A 24,668-nucleotide genomic window follows, 5' to 3' on the forward strand; every position below is an offset into this window, starting at 1 on the left:
CCCGACGACTGATGTAGAAACATAGAAAAATAGAAGCAGGAGTAGGCCATTCGGCCCTTCGAGCCTGCTCCGCCATTCAATATGATCATGGCTGATCCTCCATCTCAATACCATATTCCCGCTCTCTCCCTATACCTCTTGACGATTTTGCGTCTAGAAATCTATCTCCTTCATGAATATATTCAGTGACTTGGCCTCCACAGCCTTCTGTGGTAGAGAATTCCACAGGTTCACCACTCTCTGAGTGAAGAAATGTCTCCTCATCTCAGTCCTAAATGTCCTATCCCGTATCCTGAGACAGTGACCCCTCATTCTAGACCCCCCCAGCCAGGGGAAATATCCTCCCTGCATCCAGTCTGTCTAGCCCTGTCAGAATTTTATATATTTTAATGATATCCCTTTTCATTCTTCTAAACTCTAGTGAATACAGGCCTAGTCGACCCAATCTCTTCTCATATGACAGTCCTGCCATCCCAGGAATCAGTCTGGTGAACGTTAGCTGCACTCCCTCTATGGTAAGTATATCCTTTCTTAGGTAAGGAGACCAAAACTGCACAGAGTACTCCAGGTGTGGTCTCACCAAGGCCCTGTATAACTGTAGTAAGACATCCTTGCTCCTGTACTCAAATCCTCTTGCAATGAAGGCCAACATACTGTAATGTATATACATTTAAGGGGGGAACTATCTTTTACAGCTCATGTATACTGCAGTACCGGCAGTGACCACACCTGTATATAGCACTGAGTAGTAATCTGTACAGATCAGTTCCAGTGTGAGCCACGTTGAGTAAACACCTGTTGTACCGTTCTCCTGCAGTCTGTGTCTTATTATACACGGACACAACATTGGCGACGAGGCAAGTTCGAACCTACCTGCAACTCTGCATCACCTCCCGGGGATTCGTTCCTGGAGATCAGTAGATTGGAGGTCAAGGCCAGAGACTCGGGCGTCGACCACGGGCAACCGCCCAGTCATCCAGCAGAGACTCGAGAATTGCGGGGGAGGCTGTCGAGAGCCAGGCTTGGCTTTCCAGTCGAGGTGGTCCAGCGAAACGGGCTGGCAACAGGTAGTGCGCAGACCCTTCCCGGACAGCGGCGGGCTAGAGCCCGACCGAGCGGCACAGCAAAGGGCCGAGCAACGTCGACGGGGGAAGAGAGAGAGAGGGCAGAGCGCACAGGGCGCAGCCGGTGTTCAAGGGCCGAGCAGCGTCAAAGAGAGGGAGAGAGAGACGCACAGAAACCCGCGAGGCGCCGCCATTGACACGAGGACCGCCGAGAGCGGCGTTGGCAGCAGCGCAGGAGAAGCGCGCGAAACCTACAGGGCGCCGCCATCGCCACGAGAACCGCCGGGAGCAGCGTTGGCAGCAGCGGGGGAGGAAGGAAAGCGCGGGAGACGCCATTTTAAGCCATTGGGAGACGCCATTTTAAACCACACCCAAAATGCCGAAGAGTGGCAGTATCACCGCATTTGACAATGAAGTCGAAGATTGGACTACATATGTCGAACGAATAGAGGTATACTGCAAGGCAAATGAGGTGTCAGATGACAAGAAAGCGTCGGTGTTGTTAAATTTAATGGGTGAAAAGACATATGGTTTATTACGAAATCTAGTAACCCCAACGAAGCCAATGGAAAAGAGTTTTGAAGACATAGTAACGATACTACAGGAACATTTAAACCCCACACCGCTGCTGATAGCAGAAAGATTCAAGTTTCACAAACGGAACCAGCATAAGGATGAAAGCAATGCTGATTATTTAACAGAACTGCGCAAACTATCGAAACACTGCCAGTTTGGAGCGGGACTGGCAGATACCTTAAGGGACAAGTTTGTGTGTGGGCTTCAAAGTGAAGGAACCCAGAAACGGCTTTTATCTGAAAAGGACCTTACGCTGGAAAAGGCTTTCAGCATTGCGGTATCATATGAAGCAGCAGCACGGGGCGCTGCAGAGATACAACAGAGACCGCAAGAATATGGCACAAACGAAATGTCATACAGAACAGAGAAGTGTTATCGCTGCGGCAGAACAACACACGACCAGAATGATTGCTGGTTCAAAGACATAGTGTGCAGACAGTGTGGAAAAGTAGGACACATAGCACGAGTCTGCAGGTCGGGAAAGAAAACCAGCAATAAGAAACCTACCAAAGAAAAGTACAAGAAGATACATAAGATGACGGAGAATAGTTCAGACGAACAAAAGAGTGATAACAACTCCAAAAGCAGGGAACTGAGTTGTCTGAAACTACAAAACGTGATCACAACGGAGGATCACCGAACCATTTGGGTCACTCTCAAGATAGCAGGTGTCCAGGTAAAGATGGAATTGGACACAGGATCAGCCCTAACAGTCATAAACCGACGGGACTACGAGCGGCTATTCTCACACATACCCTTGAGACACAAAAATTATTTTGAAGACGTACACGGGGCAAAAAGTCAACCCCAAAGGAAAAATAAGGGCGACCGTTATATATAGCGGTAAGGAAACACCAAAACTAGACCTGTATGTATTGCAAGATGGAGGACCACCATTACTGGGACGTGAATGGATCCGGAAAATACAACTGGATTGGCATTCCATACAGGCACTGACTGTGGCTGACAAAAAGGATGACGACGTCACACCTGGGCGACTGTTAAAGATCCTAACTGACGCGAAAGAAGTGTTCCAGCAAGGACTCGGAGCACTAAAAGGCATGACAGCGACGATTAAAATTGAAGAAAACGCAAGCCCAAAATTTTTTAAGGCCTTATGCGATCCGCCCAGCTGTCGAAGCAGAGCTGGAGAGTCTGGAACGTTCAGGTGTACTGTCCAAGGTAGACTGGAGCGAGTGGGCTACACCCATCGTCCCTGTGATGAAAAAGTAATTGAGCAGCATGCCTGGGGAACCAAGGAAGGTTCGCATCTGTGGGGACTTTAAGGTAACAGTGAACCCGGTCCTTCACACCGTACAATATCCACTTCCACGGATTGAAGATATTTTCGCCTCGCTATCTGGAGGGAAACGCTTCACTAAGATTGATCTGGCCCAGGCGTATTTGCAAATGGAGGTAGAAGAAGCATCAAAAAAATACCTCACAATCAACACCCATAAAGGTCTCTACCAATACAACCGGCTGGTATTCGGGGTAGCATCAGCTCCGGCTATTTGGCAGAGGGCAATGGAACAAGTCCTGCAAGGGATCCCAGGGACCCAGTGTTATTTGGACGACATCCTGGTCACGGGCGAAAATGACAGTGATCACCTTGCCAACCTGGAGCAGGTGCTCATTAGATTGCAGGAATATGGGCTCCGAGCTAACCGCCCCAAATGCGAGTATTTTAGGAAACAGATCTCGTATTGTGGCCATGTTATCGATAAAGAGGGGTTACATAATTCCCCAGAGAAGATTGAGGCAGTAGTCAAGGCTCCAGCACCGGAAAATGTGTCACAACTGAGGTCGTTCCTCGGGCTGGTAAACTACTACCATAAATTCTTGCCAAATTTGTCTACAATACTACACCCACTGAACACCCTACTGCAAACTGGAGTGCCATGGAAGTGGAGTGACGAATGTAGACGAGCTTTCCAGAAGAGCAAAACACTAATCACATCGAAAGAGGTATTGGCCCATTACAACCCGGCATTACCAATTCGGTTGGCATGTGATGCGTCACCCTACGGCATTGGAGCGGTGCTCTCGCACAAATTCTCGGACGGCTCAGAGAGGCCAATAGCCTTTGCGTCACGATCACTAACCTCAGCCGAGCGTAACTACGCCCAGATTGACAGGGAGGCCCTCAGCCTAGTGTGGGGAGTAAAAAAGTTCAATCACTATCTGCACGGGCAGAAATTCACCTTGCTGACTGATCACCAGCCTCTTGTCTCCATTTTTAATCCGAAGAAGGGCGTTCCGGTGATGACTGCGCAACGACTACAAAGATGGTCACTTTTTCTAGGGGCGCAACACTATGAGATTGAATATAAGGGCACGAAACAGCATGGAAATGCTGATGGGCTATCACGCCTGCCACTGCCTACTGCGGAGGAAGCACCAGCAGTGGATCCTGTCGAAATATTCCATTCGACTATAGTTAAATACCTACCGGTAACTAACGCTGGTATCGAAAAGGAAACCCGAAATGACCCGACACTGTCTCGGGTATATGATTTCACGGTGAAGGGATGGCCAGCACATGGCGACTCACTGTTGCCAGCATTCTCGACAAGGAGAGAACAGCTGTCAGTGTGCCGGGGAACCTTGATGTGTGGATCCCGAGTGGTAATTCCACCCAAGTTAAGGGATAGAGTGCTCAATGAGCTTCATGAGGGTCATCTGGGAGGGGTAAAAATGAAAAGCCTAGCCAGGGCTTATGTGTGGTGGCCGGGAATCGATAAACAAATCGAGGACCTGACCAAGAGCTGCTCAGGATGCCAGAAAGTCCAAAATGCACCACCGCAGGTCCCTCTACACCCGTGGGAGTGGCCCTCATCTCCATGGCAACGGGTGCATATTGATTTTGCTGGTCCATTCATGGACTCAATGTTTTTAATAGCCGTGGATGCGCACTCGAAATGGCCTGAGGTCATCAAAATGTCCTCCACCACCACGGAGAAAACTATTGCAGTCCTACGGACCATTTTTGCCAGGAATGGCTTACCAGAACAGATTTGCTCCGACAACGGACCACAGTTTGTGTCCGAAGAGTTCCAGAGGTTCTTGAAAAAGAATGGGGTCAGGCATTACACATCCGCCCCGTATCATCCAGCCACAAATGGATTGGCTGAGAGGTTCGTACAAACCTTTAAGAAGGCAATAAAGGCTATGTACAATGACAACATTCCGCTGCAGCACAAGATGGACAATTTCCTGTTCGCCTACCGGAATGCGACACATGCAGTCACCAACCAGGTCCCAGCCATGGTGTTCTTTAACCGAAGGTTAAGATCACACCTGGATTTGCTCAGACAAAACATACGAAGAGATGTTGAGAGTAAGCAATTCCAGCACATCCATGAGAAGCCAACAAGGAGCTTCAATGTAGGGCAACCAGTCTTGGCCCGCGACTACCTAGCAGAAAAATGGCAGCCAGGAACGATATGCACACGGCAAGGTCCACTAATGTACACAGTGGACGTTGGGGAGAGCATCGTGAGACGCCATGCTGACCAGATCCTAGAGTCACAGGAACAAGTCAACCCCATGCCTCGCCCATACGTACCTGGTGATGAACCCGACGTACAGGTCGCATCTACCCCAGAAACAGTAGCATCGGAAGCTGATGAACCAACCGACGACAGGGGGCCAGAATCGCCTCCGCACCAAGAGCAAGACACTCGGGAAAGGCGCTATCCAGAAAGGATCAGGAAGCCTCCCCAAAGACTGAATATATAAATAGACTATTTTCAGCTAATGTTGCATGTTAAAAGTGTTAATTGTAATTAGTTTGATATTTAATTGTTAAATGAGTGTTATGGTACTGTTAATCTAAAAGGGGAGGAATTGTAATGTATATACCTTTAAGGGGGGAACTATCTTTTACAGCTCATGTATAGTGCAGTACCGGCAGTGACCACACCTGTATATAGCACTGAATAGTAATCTGTACAGATCAGTTCCAGTGTGAGCCACGTTGAGTAAACACCTGTTGTACCGTTCTCCTGCAGTCTGTGTCTTATTATACACGGACACAACACATACCATTTGCCTTCCTAACTGCTTGCTGCACCTGCATGTTTGCTTTCAGTGACTGGTGTACAAGGACACCCAGGTCCCTTTGTACATCAAATCTCATTGAAACTTATAAAATTCTAACAGGACTAGACAGACTAGATGCAGGAAGGATGTTCCCGATGGTGGGGGAGTCCAGAACCAGGGGTCACAATCTAAGGATAAGGGGTAAGCCATTTAGGACTGAGATGAGGAGGAATTTCTTCACCCAGAGCGTGGTGAACCTGTGGAATTCTCTACCACACAAGGCAGTTGAGGCCAATTCATTAAATATATTCAAGAAGGAGTTAGATATATTTCTTAAGGCTAAAGGGATCAAGGGATATGGGGAGAAAGCAGAGACGGTACTGAATTTGGATGATCAGCCACGTTCTCATTAAATGGCAGAACAGGCTCGAGGGGCCAAATGGCCTACTCCTGCTCCTATCTTCTATGTTTCTATGTAACATTTCCCAATCTAGCACCATTTAAATAATACTCTGCCTTTCTGTTTTTCCTACCGAAGTGGCTAACTTCACATTTATCCACGTTATACTGCATCTGCCATGTATTTGCCCACTCACTCAACTTGTCTAAATCGCCTTGAAGCCTCTTTGCATCCTCCTCACAACTCACAATCCCACCTAGTTTTGTGTCATCAGCAAACTTAGAAATATTACATTTGGTTCCCTCATCCAAATCATTGATATATATTGTGAACAGCTGGGGCCCAAGCACTGATCCCTGCGGTACCCCACTAGTCAGCGCCTGCCACCCCTGAAAAAGACCCATTTATTCCTACTCTCCGTTTCCTGTCTGTCTGTTAACCAATTTTTAATCCATCAGTATATTACCCCCAATCCCATGTGCTATAATTTTGCATACTAACCTCTTATGTGGGACTTTATCAAAGGTCTTCTGAAAATCCAAATACGCCACATCCACTGGTTCTCCCTTATCTATTCTACCAGTTACATCCTCAAAAAACTCCAGTAGGTTTGTCAAACACTATTTCCCTTTCATAAATCCATGTTGACTTTGTCTAATCCCGTTGATAAATCCATGTTGACTTTGTTTAATCCCGTTGATAAATCCAGGTTGACTTTGTCTAATCCCGTTGATATTATCTAAGTGTCCTGTTATCACATCCTTTATAATAGAGTCTTGCATTTTCCCTACTCCTGACATTAGGCTAACCGGTCTGTAGTTCCCTGTTTTCTCTCTCCCTCCTTTTTTAAATAGTGGGGTTACATTTGCCACCCTCCAATCTGCAGGAACTGTTCCATAATCTACAGAATTTTGGAAGATGACAACCAATGCATCCACTATTTCCATGGCTACCTCTTTTAGTACTCTGGGATGCAGATTATCAGGCCCTGGGGATTTATCAGCTTTCAGTCCCATTAATTTCTCCAGCACTATTTTTTTACTAATACTAATTTCCTGTAATTCCTCCTTCTCACTAGACCCTTGGTTCCTTAGCATTTCTAGGAAGTTATGTGTGTCCTCTACCATGAAGACAGAACCAAAGTATTTGTTTAATTGCTCTGCCATTTCCTTGTTCCCCATTATAAATTCTCCCGTTTCTGACTGCAAGGGACCTACATTTGCCTTCACTAATCTTTTTCTTTTTACATACTTGTAGAAGCTTTTACAGTCCACTTTTATGTTCCTTGCAAGTTTACTCTCACTCTATTTTTCCCCTCTTAATCAAGCTCTTGGTCCTGTTTTGCTGAATTCTAAACTGCTCCCAATCCTCAGGCTTGCTACTTTTTCTGGCAACTTTATATGACTCCTTTTTGGATCTAATACTATCCTTAATTTCTTTTGTTAGCCATGGTTGGGCCGCTTTTCCTTTTGTGTTTTTGCGCCAAAAAGGAATGTATAACTGTTGCAATTCATGCATTTGTTCCTTAAATTTTAGCCATTGCCTATCCATCGTCATGTCTTTTAATGAAGCTCCCCAATCTATCATAGCCAACTCCCTCCTCATACCTTCGTAGTTTCCTTTGTTGAGATTTACGACCCTAGTTTCGAATTGGACTACTTCACTTTCCATCTTAATAAAGAATTCTATCATGTTATGGTCACACTTCCCTAAAGGACCCCGCACAACAAGATTATTAATTAACCCCTTCTCATTGCACAATAGCCAATCTAGGATAGCCTGTTCCCTAGTTGGCTCCTCAACATACTGCTCTAAAAAACCATCTCGTATACACTCCAGGAATTCATCCTCCGCAGTATTATTGCTAATTTGGTTTGGCCAGTCTATATGTAGATTAAAGTCACCCATGATTACTGTAGTACCCTTGTTACATGCGTCTCTAATTTCCTGTTTGATGCCGTCCCCTACATTACCACTACTGTTTGGAGGCCTATAGACAACTTCCACCAATGTTTTCTGCCCCCTTTGGTGCTTCTTAGCTCCACCCAGACTGATTCTACATCTTGATTTTCTGAACCAATATCCTTTCTCACTATTGCTCTGATTTCATCCTTTACTAACAACGCCACCCCACCTCCTTTTCCTTTTTGCCTGTCCTTCCTAAATATCGAATATCCTTGGATATTCAGCTCCTAGCCTTGGTCACCCTGCAGCCATGTCTCCGTAATCACAATTATATCATATCCGTTTTCATCTATTTGTGCTGTTAATTAGTCTACCTTATTACGAATGCTTCATGCATTCAGATACAGTGCCTTTAGATTTGCTTTTTTTAATTTTTTAGACATCTTAACATTTTTTTGTACTATGGCCCTATTTGTCTTCCCATTTTTTCTTACCCGGACCCTATTTGTTAGTGCACTCTTTTGTTTGTATGCTCCAACCCTTCCTGACACAATCTGGTTATCCTTACCCCAATCACTTTCCTGCACTGCTTCCTTGTCTTTTCTTTTTAGCACTCTAGATTTCTCTCCACTGGGACCCCCCCCCCCCACACCCCCTGCCTTATTTAGTTTAAAGCCCTATCTACCTCCCTAGTTATTCGATTTGCTATAACTCTGGTCCCAGCATGGTTCAGGTGTAGTCCGTCCCAACAGAACAGCTCTCTCTTTCCCCAGTACTGGTGCCAGTGCCCCATGAATCGAAACCCACTTCTCCCACACCAATCTTTGAGCCAGGCATTCATCTCCCTGATCCTATTGACCCTATGCCAATTTGCTCGTGGCTCCGGTAATAATCCAGAGATTATGATCTTTGTGGTTCTGCTTTTTAATTTAGTCCCTAGCTGCTCAAACTCTCTCAGCAGAACCTTTTTCTTTGTCCTACCTATGTGGACCACGAAAACTGGATCCTCCCCCTCCCACTCCAAGTTCTTCTCCAGCCTGGAGGAGATGTCCTTTACCCTGGCACCGGGTAGGCAACATAGCCTTCGGGACTCAAGCTCCTGGCTGCAGAGAACAGTGTCTATCCCCCTAACTATACTGTCGCCTACTACAACCACCTTCCTTTTTACTCCTCCCCACTTGAACGGCTTCCTGTACCACGGTGCCGTGGTCAGTTTGCTCGTCCTCCCCGCACTTGTCCACAAGGGTTGCAAGAACCTCTAATCTATTGGACAAGTGCAGGGACTGAGGCTTCTGCAATACTACCTCCTGGATCCCCGTACCTGCCTCACTTACAGTCACACCCTCCTGTCCCTGACCACGTGTCTATTCTAAAGTATTTAATCTGTGGCTGCCTCCTGGAGCAAAAGGTCCAGGTAACTTTCTCCCTCCCTGATGTCTCACAATGTCTGCAGTTCGGACTCCAGCTCCTCAACTTGGAGCCGAAGTTCCTCGAGCCGCAGACACTTACTGCAGATGTAGTCGCCCTGGACAAAAATGTCCACAAGCTCCCACATCTTGCAACAGCAACACATCTCCTGTTCTCCCATTATTTTATGTCAGGCTAACTGGCCTGTAGTTCCCTGTTTTCTCTCTCCCTCCTTTCTTGAATAGCGGGGTTACATTTGCTACCTACCAATCCACTGGGACCTTTCCTGAATCTAGGGAATTTTGGAAGATCACAACCAATGCATCCACTATATCTACAGCCATCTCTTTTAGAACCCTAGGATGTAGGCCAACAGGTCCAGGGGATTTGTCAGCTTTTAGTTTCTCAAGTACTTTTTCTCTATTGATATTATTTACTTTAAGTTCCTCACTCTTATTAGCCCCTTGGTTCCCCATTATTTTTGGTATGCTTTTTGTGTCTTCTACTGTAAAGAGAGGTATCAACTATTTGTTTAAAGTCTCTGCCATTTCCTTATTCCCCATTATAATTTCACCTGTTTCAGCCTCTAAGGGACCAACGCTTACTTTTGCTACTCTCTTCCTTTTTACATGCTTGTAAAAGCATCTGGGAAGGTGCCGAACACCTCGAGTCTCTTCGCCGGGAGCAAGTGGAAGCCAAGCGCAGGCAGCGTAAGGAGTGCACGTCAACCCAAGCACCCCACCCTCCCGCCCCTTCAACCACCGCCTGCCCCACCTGTGACAGAGACTGTAGGTCCCGCATTGGACTCATCAGTCACCTGAGAACTAATTTTTAATGTGGAAGCAAGTCATCCTTAGTTCCGAGGGACTGCCTAAGAAAAGACATACTTGTAGAAGCCCTTACAATCTGTTTTTATATTTATTGCTAGTTTACCCTGATATTCTATTTTCTCCTTTATCATCAATTTTTTGGTCACCTTTGCATTACAGTGCATGAAAAGGAAGCCTGTAAAACTATCCAGAGAGAGAGAGAGGAAGTGCTAGTAGTAGTTGTTAAGGGTTAAATAAATTGAAAGTGAAGCATTACATTTGATGAAATGAGTTAACTGGAGTTTCATTTCCGAAATACCATGTCCGGTTGTGGTGACATCAGAGCCACTATGGTACTATTTTATGGTGATATTAAAGCAGAGTTGTGACTCCAAGGTAGTGTTACACCACAGGCAAGTGTAATGTGGGTACCATGACTGAGTTACCAGCCATGCTATTTATTAGACAAAGGCACCGAGTGATGGCCAGACAGCTATGTCCGACTGCTCTGGTTCACCTCTTCGTGACTAGATTTGGAATGACAGTAATGAAGGCCGGGTCACAAATTACCCAACTGTCTTTTTGGCTAATTAGATCATGAAAAGTTAAAGGGGCAGAAAAAATAAACAACAAAGGCATTTTCAACTTCTAATTTTGTTGCAAAAGAATCTTATTTTTCAGGCAGGAAAATACTTCAAGTTTTGAGGAAAATAATTCTAAACTATTCTTGTAAACCTATAGGAGCTTTGTCAGGAAATAATTGCAGCACCTTCCCTTTGCACTACCATAACAATTTCTTCTTAGTAGTATTTTACTGCTTTACTTGAAAAACAAATGTCCAGAAGCAGGATCGATAAGCAGAATACTGAAAAACCTGGATGAGGAATTATAAAGGAATTTGCATTTCCAAGTCTGCAGATACAAGCATCATGTTGTGAAGTCACATACACCATATAAGTGCAACGTATACATTATACAGTTAAATGCATACACCCATAATGAAATGCACATATCTTTTTTGAAGGGCCACACATTCCATTTGCTCAAGATCTGCGATTTGCTTGCTCCATGTCTGTGATCATTAGGGACAAACAATCTGAAAATCTCTCTTACAAACCACAAGATTTCTCCTGCATTTTGCATGGTTTGTTATAATTTGATCCAATAATTAGTGCATGACAGAAACCAAGTGCAGCTTTGGCCTGGATATCTGACTTAGATATTGACATTTTATTTGCTTTGCTCCTACCATACGAAAGAAGAGTCCACTATAGTAGAGGACTATGTTGCTTGTGTTCATTTTCTTCCTATGCCTCTTAGGAGATTTTTCTATGTTAAAGGTGCTATATAAATGCAAGTTGCTGCTGTGATTGTGATGCTTGAAGATGGATGCTGCAAACACAGGTTCTGATCTTCAGCCCACATTACTTTGAAAGGTTATGATTAAAGTATGGGGCCAGCAACGATTTGATTTGTTTAGTGGTTGGAAACAATGCTGTTGTATTATACATATAAAATATAATTAGATAAAAGCAAGTCAGAATAAAAAGAAAGAAAAAGTAACCATGCAGGAAAATGCAACATATCAATACTTCTTATACTGCTTTTAGAAGTACCAAGAAAAATAGGGATGATTCAAGGCAACCAATTACAAAACAAAGGAAATTACTGGGATAAAACGGGCAATCACCTATTCTAATGAAAGGTCATCGACCTGAAACATTGGGGGCGATTTTGTGAATGGGGGCACGTTGGAGGCGGGACTGCTGCTTGTCGGGTTTTAGTCCCACCTCCATCGATTTGTGGCCAACCCACGCTATTTTCCCTTGATTGACCTTGTTAAGCCCACCCAGCGGGCTTAGCAGGCCAATCAAGGGAAAGCCGGTTGCAGAGCACGTCAACGTATGACGTTTCTTCTGTCACAAATTTTTGACAGATGAATTGTCACCGTTTGATAGCTCTGTGAAGCTGTCAAACAGTGACATTCTCTGCAGTTTGATCAGGTCTTGCATTAAAGACCTCATCAACCTTCTTTCTTTTACAGAAATGAGATAGTTGTTGCATCTGAGAATGCATTGGCCATCTCTCATCTGCAACACGGAGGTGCGAGACTCTCCGCATACAAACCGACTGAAGCCTGCAGGAAGAAACAAAGCTAAGTACACTTTTAAAAACACTTTGCACTTAACTCAGATACTCACCTCTCCACACTTGCACCCATCACTTACCTTCACACCACACTTTTGCACCTCCCCGACCCCCACAGACCCAGTACTCGCCTCGATGAGCTGGCGTGTTTTGGAGCCTTCAGGAAATCCGCACGTATGAGGGCAAAAAGGGAATAATCCTATTTTCTGCCTGTTAACTACCTGTTACCAGGCAATTAATAGGCTTTAATCCGTTCCCGCCTCCAAGGAGACGGGACCCGGCATGGGACGGCTACCCGCCTCCTAGGAAGTTGGCATGGAGTCGGGTAGGGCACCTGCCCCCAAATTCTGCCATTTTCCCAGCAGTCCCGCCTCCATACCCGCCTCCCAGAGCTGGCAAAATCGCCCCCTTAAACTCTGTTTCTCTCTCCACAGATGCTGCCTGACCTGCTGAGTATTTCCAGCATTTTCTGTTTTATTTCAGATTTTCCAGCATCCGCAGTATTTTGCTTTTGCAATAATAATCACATCAGTTTTTGGGCATGAAATCAGCAATGTTGCCTGGCATGCACCTGGTTAATTAATTTGAAATGCATACTTAGCTATCTGATTTCCATGTAACAGTAATTTAATGAGCTAAATCATCAGGTATTTTATTTTGCTGTGAAATTGTGTTCATTCTTAAACCACCTCCACATTCTAAATTTTTACAAAACCCAGTTTAGGTGGAAGTCAGATCAGCACAATCACTTCCTAAAGTGGTTCTGGAATATAACAGAACCATCAATTTGTACAGGTAAGCTACTCACTTCTACTTGTGGTGACTGATTAACATCAAAACAGCTCACTAATGACTAGTATCACAAGACATTTAGGGCTGGATTTACGTCCACTGTCCTACTCAAATTTGGGTGGGATAGCAGTAGAAAAGGTTGGAAATTTGGGTGGAAAGGCCTGTTGCCATATTCCCGTTTCAATATTGCCAATGGGAGTAGAATGCAGCCCTTGGTTTTTAAAATATTGCAATATCATGTTAAGTCCAAAAAAAAGTTTCCGTCACCTGTTGTTCTGTGCTCACGTTGTTGCATTCTCCTATAAAATATAGTTCAAATTCGTCAGCACTGGTAGCTGTGAAAACAGTAACAGAAAGAGCGACTGTTATTGCAGTGCAGAAAGGTGTAAATGATTAGGACAGAGAGTTACAACACTGCATTTACAATGCTTTATAGAGAAAAGAGTGAATACTGCATATTGACTTTCTGCTCCATTGGGCAATTTGGAAAACTGAAAAACAGAAAAGCAGACAAATAAAATTAAAAACAGCTACCAATTATTGATTTTCATGTATAACAGGTATAAAAGTGAACACTATCTACTGACGCACAGAGTGGTCTGCACAGAGTGATCTTAAATGGAGTGCAATTAAACAGGGTGTTAAACTTGGGAATTTGGAGAGTGGGAAGTCAGAGCAAAGGGGGAAGGAGGAGCTGCTTTTGCCTCCACAGGACAGCAGGTAGGTGATTGGTTGGTGAGTATTACAACATTTTTTTCTCTAAGCTAGGCAGTGGTTTAAACTAAGCTGGGGAACTATAATACTTTATTAAATTAATAACTTAACTAGATAAACTAATTAATTAATATAACCATAAATAATCATTCAAATAAAAACTTTAATTAAATTAATTCAGGCTATCAATAAGCAAATAAATAAAAAAAACTAGAGATGGCAGGGCAGGCTGTGTCAGGACTGTAGTATGTGGGAGTTGTGGACAGCGAGACTGTCTCGGATTTCCACATCTGCAGGAAATGTATCGGCCTTCAGTCACTCCAGTTCAGAGTCATTGAGCTGGGGTGCGAGTTAGACACACTCCGAAACATAAGGGAGGGGGAGGAATTTCTGGACAGCTTTATCCAGAACACAGTCACATTCCAGAGGAAAGCACAGGTTCAGGAAAGGGAGGGTGTGACTGTTAGGGAGCCGGGTAGCGAGGACTTAGGAGAGGTTGAGAAGGAGGTCCCGCAGACACTGGTCCTGTCCAACAGGTATGATGCAGTCACTACCTGTGAGGACAAGGAGAAAGACTGCGGGGAGGACAGCCACAATGCAGACCAAGGCACCATGACACAGAAGGCTGTCCGGGTTGGGGGGGGGGGGGGGGAAAGAGCGGAATAGAAATGTTGTAGTGATAGGGGAATTCTATAATTAGGGGGATAGATAGCAGCCACGAACAAGAATCCCGGTTATTGCCTACCCGGTGCCAGGATAAGGGATATCTCAAGGAGGCTGGAGAGGAATTTGGAAAGGGAGAGTGTAAGTCCAGTTGTCGTGGTCCATGTCGGAACAAACGATGTAGGTAGAAACAGGGAAGAGGTCCTGCTGAGGGAATATCAGGAGTTAGGAGCAAAATTAAAAAGCAGGACCTCGAGGGTAATAATCTCTGGATTACTGCCTGAGCCACATGCAAATTGGCATAGAAACAGTCAGATCATGAGAATTAACACATAGCTAAAGGGCTGGTGTGGGAAAGAGGGGTTCCTTTTCATGGGACACTTGCACCAGTGCTGCGACAGGAGGGAGCTGTACCGATGGGATGGGCTCCGCCTGAACCAGGATGGGACCTGTGTCCTAGCGGAAAGGGTAAAGAGAGAGGTGGCAAAGGTTTTAAACTAATAAGACGGGAGGTGGGATCTACAAGAAATGAAACTAGCCTAAATATAAACAAAACAGGAATGGAGAGCGTAGGAAAGAATAAAGTAAGGGAGGACATTGATGGCCAGGGAATAAATAGAATTATAGAACAGGAGTGTAAAAAGATGGTTAACAATAAAGTGAGAGGAACTGCTATTAAGAATGAGTTAAACTGGCTGTACAACAATGCACATAGTGTCCATAATAAAACAGGGGGATGGGAAGCAATAATACATTGCGAGGAACCAGACATAGTAGGGATTACTGAGACATGGCTACAGAAAAATCGGGGCTGGGAATTAAACATTGCAGGGTATAACATATTTAGAAAAGACAGAAAGGGAAAAGGGGGAGGTGGAGTAGCTGTACTTATTCGGAATAACATTATAGCAGTAGAAAAAAGTGACGCAGCTATCAGCAAGACAAAAATAGAATCTATGTGGATAAAGATAAAAGATAATAAAGGATCAATCACACTAATGGGAGTAGTCTACAGACCACCTAATAGTGGAAGGGAGGTGAAGGAAGAAATATGCAAACAAGTTAGAGAAATGAGTAAAAAACATAGAATAATAATCATGGGGGATTTCAACTACCCCGATATTAATTGGCCAGAAGAGGTAGGAAAATGGGATAAGGGAATGGAGTTCCTATAATGTGTACAGGACTCCTTTCTAACCCATTATGTAAGAAGCCCAACAAGGGACGATTCACTATTGGATCTAGTAATGGGGAATGAACCAGAGCAGATAAAAGATGTAACAGTAGGGGAACATCTAGGCAATAGTGATCACCATATAGTACGCTTTAAGATAATAATTGACGAAGACCAGGGTAATAGATTGGAGAAAAGCTGATTTTGTGGGGCTGAGAATAGAACTTGGGAAAATAAAATGGGTAAACAATGATGTAGAACAGCAGTGGGAAACATTTAAAACGGTGTTCAACAGAGTCTGGGGAAAATATATTCCGCTAAAAAACAAGAACAAGCTGAACACTAATGAGACACCATGGATGAATAAAGACATAAGGGGAAAATTGAGGGTAAGGAACGAGGCATACACTAAGTACATGGATAGCAGTGGAGAGCATGATTAGGGAGAGTGCAAAGAGATTAGGAGAGAAGTAAAAAAAACAATTAGAAAGGCAAAAAGGAACTATAAAATTAAATGATCAAGGAACATAAAAAATAGTAAAATATTTTACAGGTACATAAATAAAAAAGGAAAGTTGGGATGGACAGGATAATCTCACAGGCAGCGATAGAAAGATGGCAGAAATATTAAATAATTACTTTGTTTCAGTATTTACCAGAGAGACAGAACAGGTGGACATGGCACGGATGATGAATTAGAAATGAGATAACTGCATTTAAAATAAAGAGAAATATTAAATAAATTAATCAAACTCAAAGAGGATAAAACCCCTGGTCTGGATGGATTACATCTGCGCATTTTAAAAGAATCTAGGGAAGAGATAGCAGAGGCATTACTACACATATTTAATAATTCGTTAGAACAAGGTGTAGTGCCAGAGGACTGGCTGATAGCTAACATAATATCTATATTTAAGAAGGGAGATAGAACATGTCCATGGAACTATAGACCAGTCAAGCTTAAGGTGGTAGGAAAAATAATAGAATCCCAACTAAAGGAGAAAATAGAAGAACATCTAGAAACCAAAAAGATAACAATGTATAGTCAGCATGGATTTCAAAAGGGAAAGTCTTGCTTGACCAACCTCATTGAATTTTTTGAAGAGGTAACAGAGGGAGTAGACAAAGGTAATGCAGTAGATGTATTTTATCTAGATTTTCAAAAGGCCTTCGATAAGGTACCACATAATAGACTAATGATTAAGGTCAGAGCATGCGGAGTCAGGGGACAAGTAGCAGAATGGATAACTAGCTGGCTTCAAGACAGATAGCAGAGAGATGGGGTAAAGGGTAGTTATTCACAATGGCAGAAGGTGAGAAGTGGTGTTCCACAAGGATCAGTGCTGGGACCACTGTTGTTCACAATTTATATTAATGATTTAAACTTTGGAATCAAAAACACAATTTCTAAATTTGCGATGACATCAAATTGGGTGGGATCGTCAATACTGAGGAGGACTGCAACAAATTACAAGAAGACATTAATAAACTTGGAGAATGGGCATATAATTGGCAAATGAAATTCAACACAGATAAATGTGAGCTATTACATTTTGGTAAGAAAAATAGGGAGGTCACATATTACTTGGAAAATACAAATCTAAGTGGGGTAGAAGAGCAAAGGGATCTCGGGGTACAAATACACAAATCACTGAAAGTAGCGACACAGGTTAACAAGGCCATTAAAAAAAGCAAACCAAGCACTAGGGTTTATTTCTAGGGGGATTGAATTGAAAAGTAGAGAAACTGGCCTAGAAATTGAGTTTTGGCGCTGCCAGGGCTTTAGCGCCGGAAGTTAGTGCCGGAGCTAAGTCGCGCTGGTCGGGCCCAAAATTCACTGGTTCTGCGCCCAAACGGCTGCCGGCGCTGCTGAAAGCTGTTAGCGCCTGAAAACTGGCGCTATGCGCTGAATTTCGGCGCTATTCCGGCGCTGCGGCGCCCGCTGCGGTGCGGCAGGTTCGGGAAGTGCAGGCCTCCTCCTTCCCTTAAGGAGGAGCTGCCTGCACCCGGCCGCGGCCCGCGATAATCTTATTAAAAATGAGCCCGGCACCTCGGACAAGTGCCGGGCTTGCTTCTGTTCCGGGGGGGGGGGGGGGGAAGTCCGGGGAGGGAGCTGCGGCCAGGCGGGCGGCGGGAAAGCGGCCGGCCGCCGCGGGGCCTTTAATGCGCCGGCGCAAACTTGTGCAAGGCACCTCTGCCAGAACGTTGCTTGCGGCTGCCACGGGCGAGGCGGCCGCAAGTCAATTTCGGCGCTGGGGCTCGTCACCACGGCAACCGGGACGCTGCGCACACCGATGACGTCATCGGTGCCGGCGCAGCGCTACCGGTCTACCGCGGCGGAAGGGCCCCAGGCAATTTAGGCGCCGGCGCCAATTGCAGCGCTAGGCCCTCTAGCGCCGCAAAATCGGCGCTAAGGGCACTGAATTTCTAGGCCGTTATGTGCTAAACTTGTATCGAACCTTGGTTAGACCAGACTTGGAGTACTGCGTACAGTTCTGGTCGCCATATTATAAAAAGGATGTAGAGGCACTGGAGAGGGTGCAAAAAAGATTTACAAGGATGATGTCAGAAATGTGAGGGCATACCTATTGGGAAAGGATGAACAGGCTGGGTCTCTTTTCTCTTGAAAAGAGAAGGCTGAGGGGTGGCCTAATGGAGGTCTTTAAAATTATGAGAGGTTTTGATAGAGTAGATACAGAGAGAGTGTTTCCACTTGTGGGGAAGAGCAAAACTAGAGGCCGTCAATATAAGATAGTCACTAAGAAATCAAATAAGGAATTCAGAAGAAACTTCTTTATCCAGAGTGGTGAGAATGTGGAACTCGCTACCACAGGGAGTGGTTGAAGCAAATAGTATAGATGGATTTAAGGGGAGGCTAGATAAGCATATGAGGGAGAAGGGAATAGAGGGTTATGCCGATAGTTAGATCAGGAAGGACGGGAGGAGGCTTGAGTGGTGCATAAACGCTGGCATGGACTGGTTGGGCTGAATGGCCTGTTTCTGTGCTGTATATCCTATGTAATGTTGTTTATTAAAAAATCGATAGATGTCTGGCACAGAATTGCTGTAGATTATTCAGTGTTAAAACAAATGTCAATCAAATAAAATATCAAGTGTAAATAACTGCAAAAAGTCACACCACAACAGGTCTTTAACTATGTGTTACCATAGGTTGTGAAAAGTCAGAAATCAGAATCTTGATTAAAAAATACCCATTTTCCGGATTCACAACGTTGCATTCTAGTTCAGTAGCAACACCAGCATGAAATTTTCACTTGATATTAAAATGACACAGTATATCTATTTCTAATCTTTTCTTTTGATGGTATGACAACTTCTGTTTTCTCCCAGCTCCTCACCTAATCAAGTCTGTGCAGCAGTGCTCTGTATAGTGAGTTGCAGACTTCCTCTCTGTGGGTACGGTGGGGAGGCACCTTGGAGAATCCAGGCACTTTCCCACAAGAGAAATGGAAAATTGAAGGGCGACTCGATCCGGTTAGCCTTTAGCTGAGAAATTATGGTTGCAAAGGATTTGTAACATTCTAGGGCTGTAATGGGGGAGGGGGGGGGGGGAGCGAATCCTGCTATTTGCAATCCTGCTGTGACTTTACTTGGGGACATATAAGAATTGAAGAAAACTCAGCGATAAGAAAATGCCATTGAGCTCATCCCTCAAGTACATTAATTTTGCCATCATATAATTTCAGTGTATTTTGAATAACCCCAATCTTTTTACTTCTATTATTTTATTGGTAAATTATTTCAAATATTTATTACTCTTTGACTAAATAAGTTTTCCTGATGCACGTTCTTAATTTACTTAATCACTAATTTTGATTTAGGCCCTCTGGTACTTTGAAGTAATAATCTGGATTTACTTTATACCATTTTACATTCTTCATAAATGTTGGGCAGAACACCAAGAGGGCAGACGAGGCCTTGGTTTAACGTCCTATCCAAAAGATGGTTCCTCTGACAATGCAGCACTCCCTCAGTACTACAATGAAGTGTCAGCCAAGATTTTGTCCTCAAGTCTCTGGAATGCGATTTGAACACATGACTTTCTGACTCAGAATGCTACCACTGAGCCAAGGCTCACACCTAATTAGACACGGACGGAGCTAAGTGCAAAATGGTGGGGAATTAGACAGGTACAGCTGAATTCTGAAAAGTGACTATATCAGCAAAATCCCATTTCTCACTCTCCTTTAACTACCAAAGTATCAAAGTGACTTGGAGAAGAGAACTTTGGCTCGTTTGACCACTTTTTAAAGAAACCACACAGCGGTTGAGATACCAGTATGTCTAAGTTTTGGCCTTGTGATATTTACTCTCGTGATTTAGTAAGTTCTTACAAATAGCTGGAATGAAGAACTTCAAGCATGTAATTGGCTAGTAGTGAATTCTCAACGGGTTGACTGTGTTTGGACCAGCAACAATCCTCATCCATATCACAACAAAATAACCACTTGCTGACAGACCCAACCCTTATGTCAACTGTAAGATCAGACATGATGGTTCTCAAGCAGGTTACTGGCAAGGAGAGAAAAACTGGGATTTCTTCTCATGGATAGAAGAGAAATATTTTATAATTGTGTAAGCCCCAAAAATCAATATAGTAGGAGCAAGAACATTTCACACAAAGTACTGGTAGGGGAAGATTTCATATTGTATTACATAGTGTTTACAGCACAAAAACAGACCATTCGGCCCAAAAGGTCTATGCCAGCCTTTATGCTCCACACGAGCCCCCTCAAATCTTACTTCATATCACCCTATCAACATATCCTTCTATTTCTTTCTCCTTCATGTACTTATCTAGCTTCTCCTTAAATACATCTGTGGTAGCAGGTTCCACATTCTCACCACTCTCTGAGTAAAGAAGTTTCTCCTGAATTTCTCTTTGGATTTATTGGTGACTATCTTATATTTTTTCTATATCCTTTTGTAATATGGAGACCAGACGTGTTAGTCTCCCTGGTAAATACTGAAGCAAAGTAATTATTCAAGTATTACTGCCATTTCACTGTCATTACCCGTGAGTTCATCTTGTTCATCCCTTGGTGGCCCTATCCCTATCTTAATTTTCCCTTTGTTATTAATGTGTATGTAGAATACTTTACTATTTATTTTGATATTCTTTGATAATTTAATTTTGTAGTTCCTCTCTGCCTTCCTAATTGTTTTTTTAACTTCTTTCCTAACCTCTTTGTATTCTCTTTTGTCATCCTCTCCTTTCTTGTCCATATACTTCGTGTATGTTTTTGTTTTTTTCTTCAGTTTCAATTTTGCCCTCATCTCTTTATTCATCCAAGGTGTTTCATTACTGGCTAGTTTGCACTTATTTTTTTTAGCAGAATATATTTTTTCCAATTTATCTATCCTAGTTCCATTCTCATCCCCCCAAATTAGCTTTTTTCCCCAAACTATTACCACGGTCTTTGTATTACATGTGTCTTTCTCAATCATTACTTAAACCTTATTTTATTGCGATCGCTATAGCCTAGATGCTCCCCTATGCTTACTTCACTTATCTGCTCTGGTTCACTTCCCATTACTAGACCCAAATAGTGATTCCTCTCTTGTGGGGCTTCTTGCGTACTGGGTAAGAAAGGACTCTTGTACATACTGTAAAAACTACATTCGCTTTTCCCCTTTAACAACCACTGCCTGTTTATTTCATAGATTTGCCTACATATTTCTTCCTCCACTTCCCTTCCACTATAAGGTGGTCTGTAGAATACCCCGATTAGAGTGACTGATCCCTCCTTGTGTTTTATCGCAATCCACATGGATTTTGTTTCTCTCATAATGTTAGTTACAGGAAACTTTCTGGTATCCGGCACGGACGGGACCGACGTGGTGCCGGTTTATCAAAAATTCCGGCTAACCGAACGCTATAGTAAAAGATACGGAGCTGAGAGCTCTGTATAAAGCAACAAACCCTGTTGCAACAGCTTCAGAACAATCGGCACAAGTTGCAAGCGTCTCTGTAGCTTAGCAACAGCTGTAGCTACACCCTTGCACAGCAACAAATGGAGTAAAAAAAGTAATAAAAGTTACCTGAACCTACTCCTGAATTTTGCCGGTTAACCGACATTTCCGGTTATTTAGGGGCCGGTTAATCAAAAGTTTCCTGTATGTCCCTTTTTTCTACTGCTTATCTCTGTAAGTAGATATGCAAGTAGTTCTAACTATAGCATTGTTTTGTTTTAATATCATTTGAAATCCAATACATATTTTGTTGTCAACAAAACTAAATTTTACCTCTACTAAAATAAATGGTGCTGTACTATGTAAATCTGGTTGAGTAAAATTACATTATTACACTTTGTACATTGTTCATGCTGTACACGGTGTGGGGTACATAACCTTAATTTCCCAATAGGGATTGGAAGGAAAGTTGAAGGACCAATCAAACTGGGATTCATTTGGGCACCCTGTAATGGCAATTTCAGAACAGCATTGATGGTAGCCTAGGCATAGATCTCCAACACATCATCTTGGCTGGAGGAGATGCGTGACAAGCAGTCCACGGGAAGGGGAAATAAAAACAAAATCCCAATACATATAGACTTTAATTTCAAAAAAAGACTAAATGAGCAATCGAATAATCCCTATATGCAGGATTTCACAAATATAATGCCCTACCTGCTTTTAGGATGTTACACAATTCAAACAAGAGTAGTTTGTTGTCGCCGCCAGCCTCCAGCCGCTGCTCTATGTAGGAGTTTAATTCATAGACCACTCCTTGCATGTTAGTGTCCAGGTACTAAGTAAATTGGAGGAATGATGCATTATCTTTGAAAATGAATAACTTTTCAGCATTTGTAACCATCAAAAGTAGTTAAGCTAGGGCTAAGTAAACAATCTTTCAATTGATAATCAGATTGTATTGCAACATTTACAAACAATTAAGTCCTGCAGAGTAGCAATTATTGTTATGGCCAAAAAAAGCACAATTATGCATATTATTCAGTCCTCAAGTATAATTGGTTTAGTTGTGGATTGGGCTTCCAATGGACTAAACAATTTTTACTCATTTGATGAAAAAAGTTATAATTTAAAAAAAAATCCACAGGACACTCTAGTAACATGCTGTACAAAAATGTCAAACCGTCAAGTAATTTTCAGTAAAAACATATTCTAAAGACCAAAATAAAAGTAATATATTCAGACAAATATTCTGTCTGAAGTCATTTTTTAAACAGTTTTAATTTAATAACTATGGAATGCTGATGGGCATCAGATATGAGATACAGATATTAATTATTCTGCATTCCTGCACTTCATGAGTGCTAAAATTGATAAATAGTGTGCCTTAGGATTAAAAACTGCTGGATTGCCAATTGTATTAACACTAAAGAATGCGGCATCCTTGAACTATAATCAACAGAAAATCATTTTGAAATTTAGGTTTGCGTAGAAAATGCCTTTGATAATCCTTTGCTTTCAAATTCAATTCTCTTTTATAATATTCAGCTGTGTGCAGCAGATAAGAAATGGCTATGAGTACATTGGGTGTTGCATAATTGATGTCGGTCAACAACTCGATTGAGCATTTTTTGTAAAAAAAAAGCATGAATTGCAAGTGCAAAGTTTGAACAGTTTTTGTTAGCAGAATCCTGAGATTTAATTACTACCTTAAATTCATTGACAGATCTGTGATCCCTCAATTTCCTTTTGAAAAATAATTATGCAAGGGACATGTTGAAATTGTAGATCACAATAATTGAAAATTACAAGAATATTAAGGGACTATGTTGTGTTGTATTTTCCCTTACTGAGAGACCTAGATGAAGGGCTTAAGCCCACTGTACAGGATAGGTTGAAGAGAGTAGGAGAGAACAGGGGATATCTCAACAAGTCATGATGTTAAGTTTGGATTTTAAAAGCCTATAGTTTTCAGCCATATGCCACTTGTTTATGAAAACATCTGAAGACCTCAATGTTGCAGCCTTGTAACACCCCCACTCTGTGCATTATCTGATCTGGGATCTGTGTTTGATATATTACATCTAGAATGTATATTTTACATGCAGAATCCATTGTTATTGAATTAATTTCCTTTTTTAAAGCACGCAGTTATAAAGGTTAACAGCCATGCGATGTATATTTGTTACCCGAACTGATTTAAGTTCTCAGCCAAATAAAAAGTACAAGAAGGATATTTCAGAGAAATTAAATGTGGAGTGAAATCTGGTTACGTACTCACCCTGACCTTTTCAGTAAAATTATCAACAAGAGGAATTTCACCCCAGGACTATTGACTGTAACACATGGGCCTAGAAATTCAGTTGTTTGCGCCAGCCGCTAGCGCCTTAGGAGGAGGAGATGTGGGGCGCTAGGCGGCTAGCGGCCGGGCGCAGCGCGATCTGCGCCTCTCCCCAACTTCAGTAAAGATTTAGCGGCGGCGCAAAGCCTTTGCGCGCGCTCAGCTGCGCGTGCAGATCCTGATGTCATTTCATCATGCAACGCCCTTTGTGCGCCCCGAACCGGAAATTCAGTGGCGCCGCCCTTCTTTGCGCCTGGCGCCCCCAGCGACTGGTAGAGGGGGCGCTATTTAAAGGGGACTCCTCCTGCAGTATAAGTGGCAGCCATTTTGTGCCAATCCCTCTGTGTGAGAGACGGATATTTGGAGAGAGACAAAGGCAGAGAGCTTTCTGCTTTGACTCAGCGCTTGCACAGGTACTTGTGGCTGCAGGCCAGAGCTTTGCACTTGGATTTCACTTTCAGTGCCATAGCCTTGAGTCGCCACATATAATGGGGGCTGCAATGGGTGGAAACGTTGGCTTTCTGCATTGCATTCAAAGGGATCAGAGACGCCGTGAGAGAGTGCCAGTCATGGCCAGACGGAGATTGGCCAACAGGCGTCGGCACAGGAGGCCTTACCCACCCAGGGTATACCGCCAGCAGTTCTCATATCTGAACATGTCTGAGGAGCAGTGTGTTCGGAGGATGCGATTCAGAAG

At 43.3% G+C, this 24,668-nt stretch overlaps 1 protein-coding gene across 2 annotated transcripts in view; it reads right to left on the reverse strand.

The window, feature by feature from the left end:
- pde10a (phosphodiesterase 10A) overlaps window positions 1-24,668 on the reverse strand; it is an 899,745-nt gene that overhangs the window by 587,656 nt on the left and 287,421 nt on the right. For both annotated transcript variants that reach the window (XM_085981463.1, XM_085981462.1), the window contains exons 4-5: window positions 22,348-22,468; window positions 13,413-13,480 (exon numbers count right to left, since the gene is read on the reverse strand). In XM_085981463.1, coding sequence (XP_085837589.1) covers window positions 13,413-13,480; window positions 22,348-22,468 — 189 coding nt within the window. The remainder of the gene's footprint in view (window positions 1-13,412; window positions 13,481-22,347; window positions 22,469-24,668) is intronic.

Source organism: Somniosus microcephalus, chromosome 3, assembly GCF_052327205.1.
Source record: "Somniosus microcephalus isolate GS21.2 chromosome 3, FLI_Smic_1.0, whole genome shotgun sequence".
NCBI lineage: Eukaryota > Metazoa > Chordata > Chondrichthyes > Squaliformes > Somniosidae > Somniosus > Somniosus microcephalus.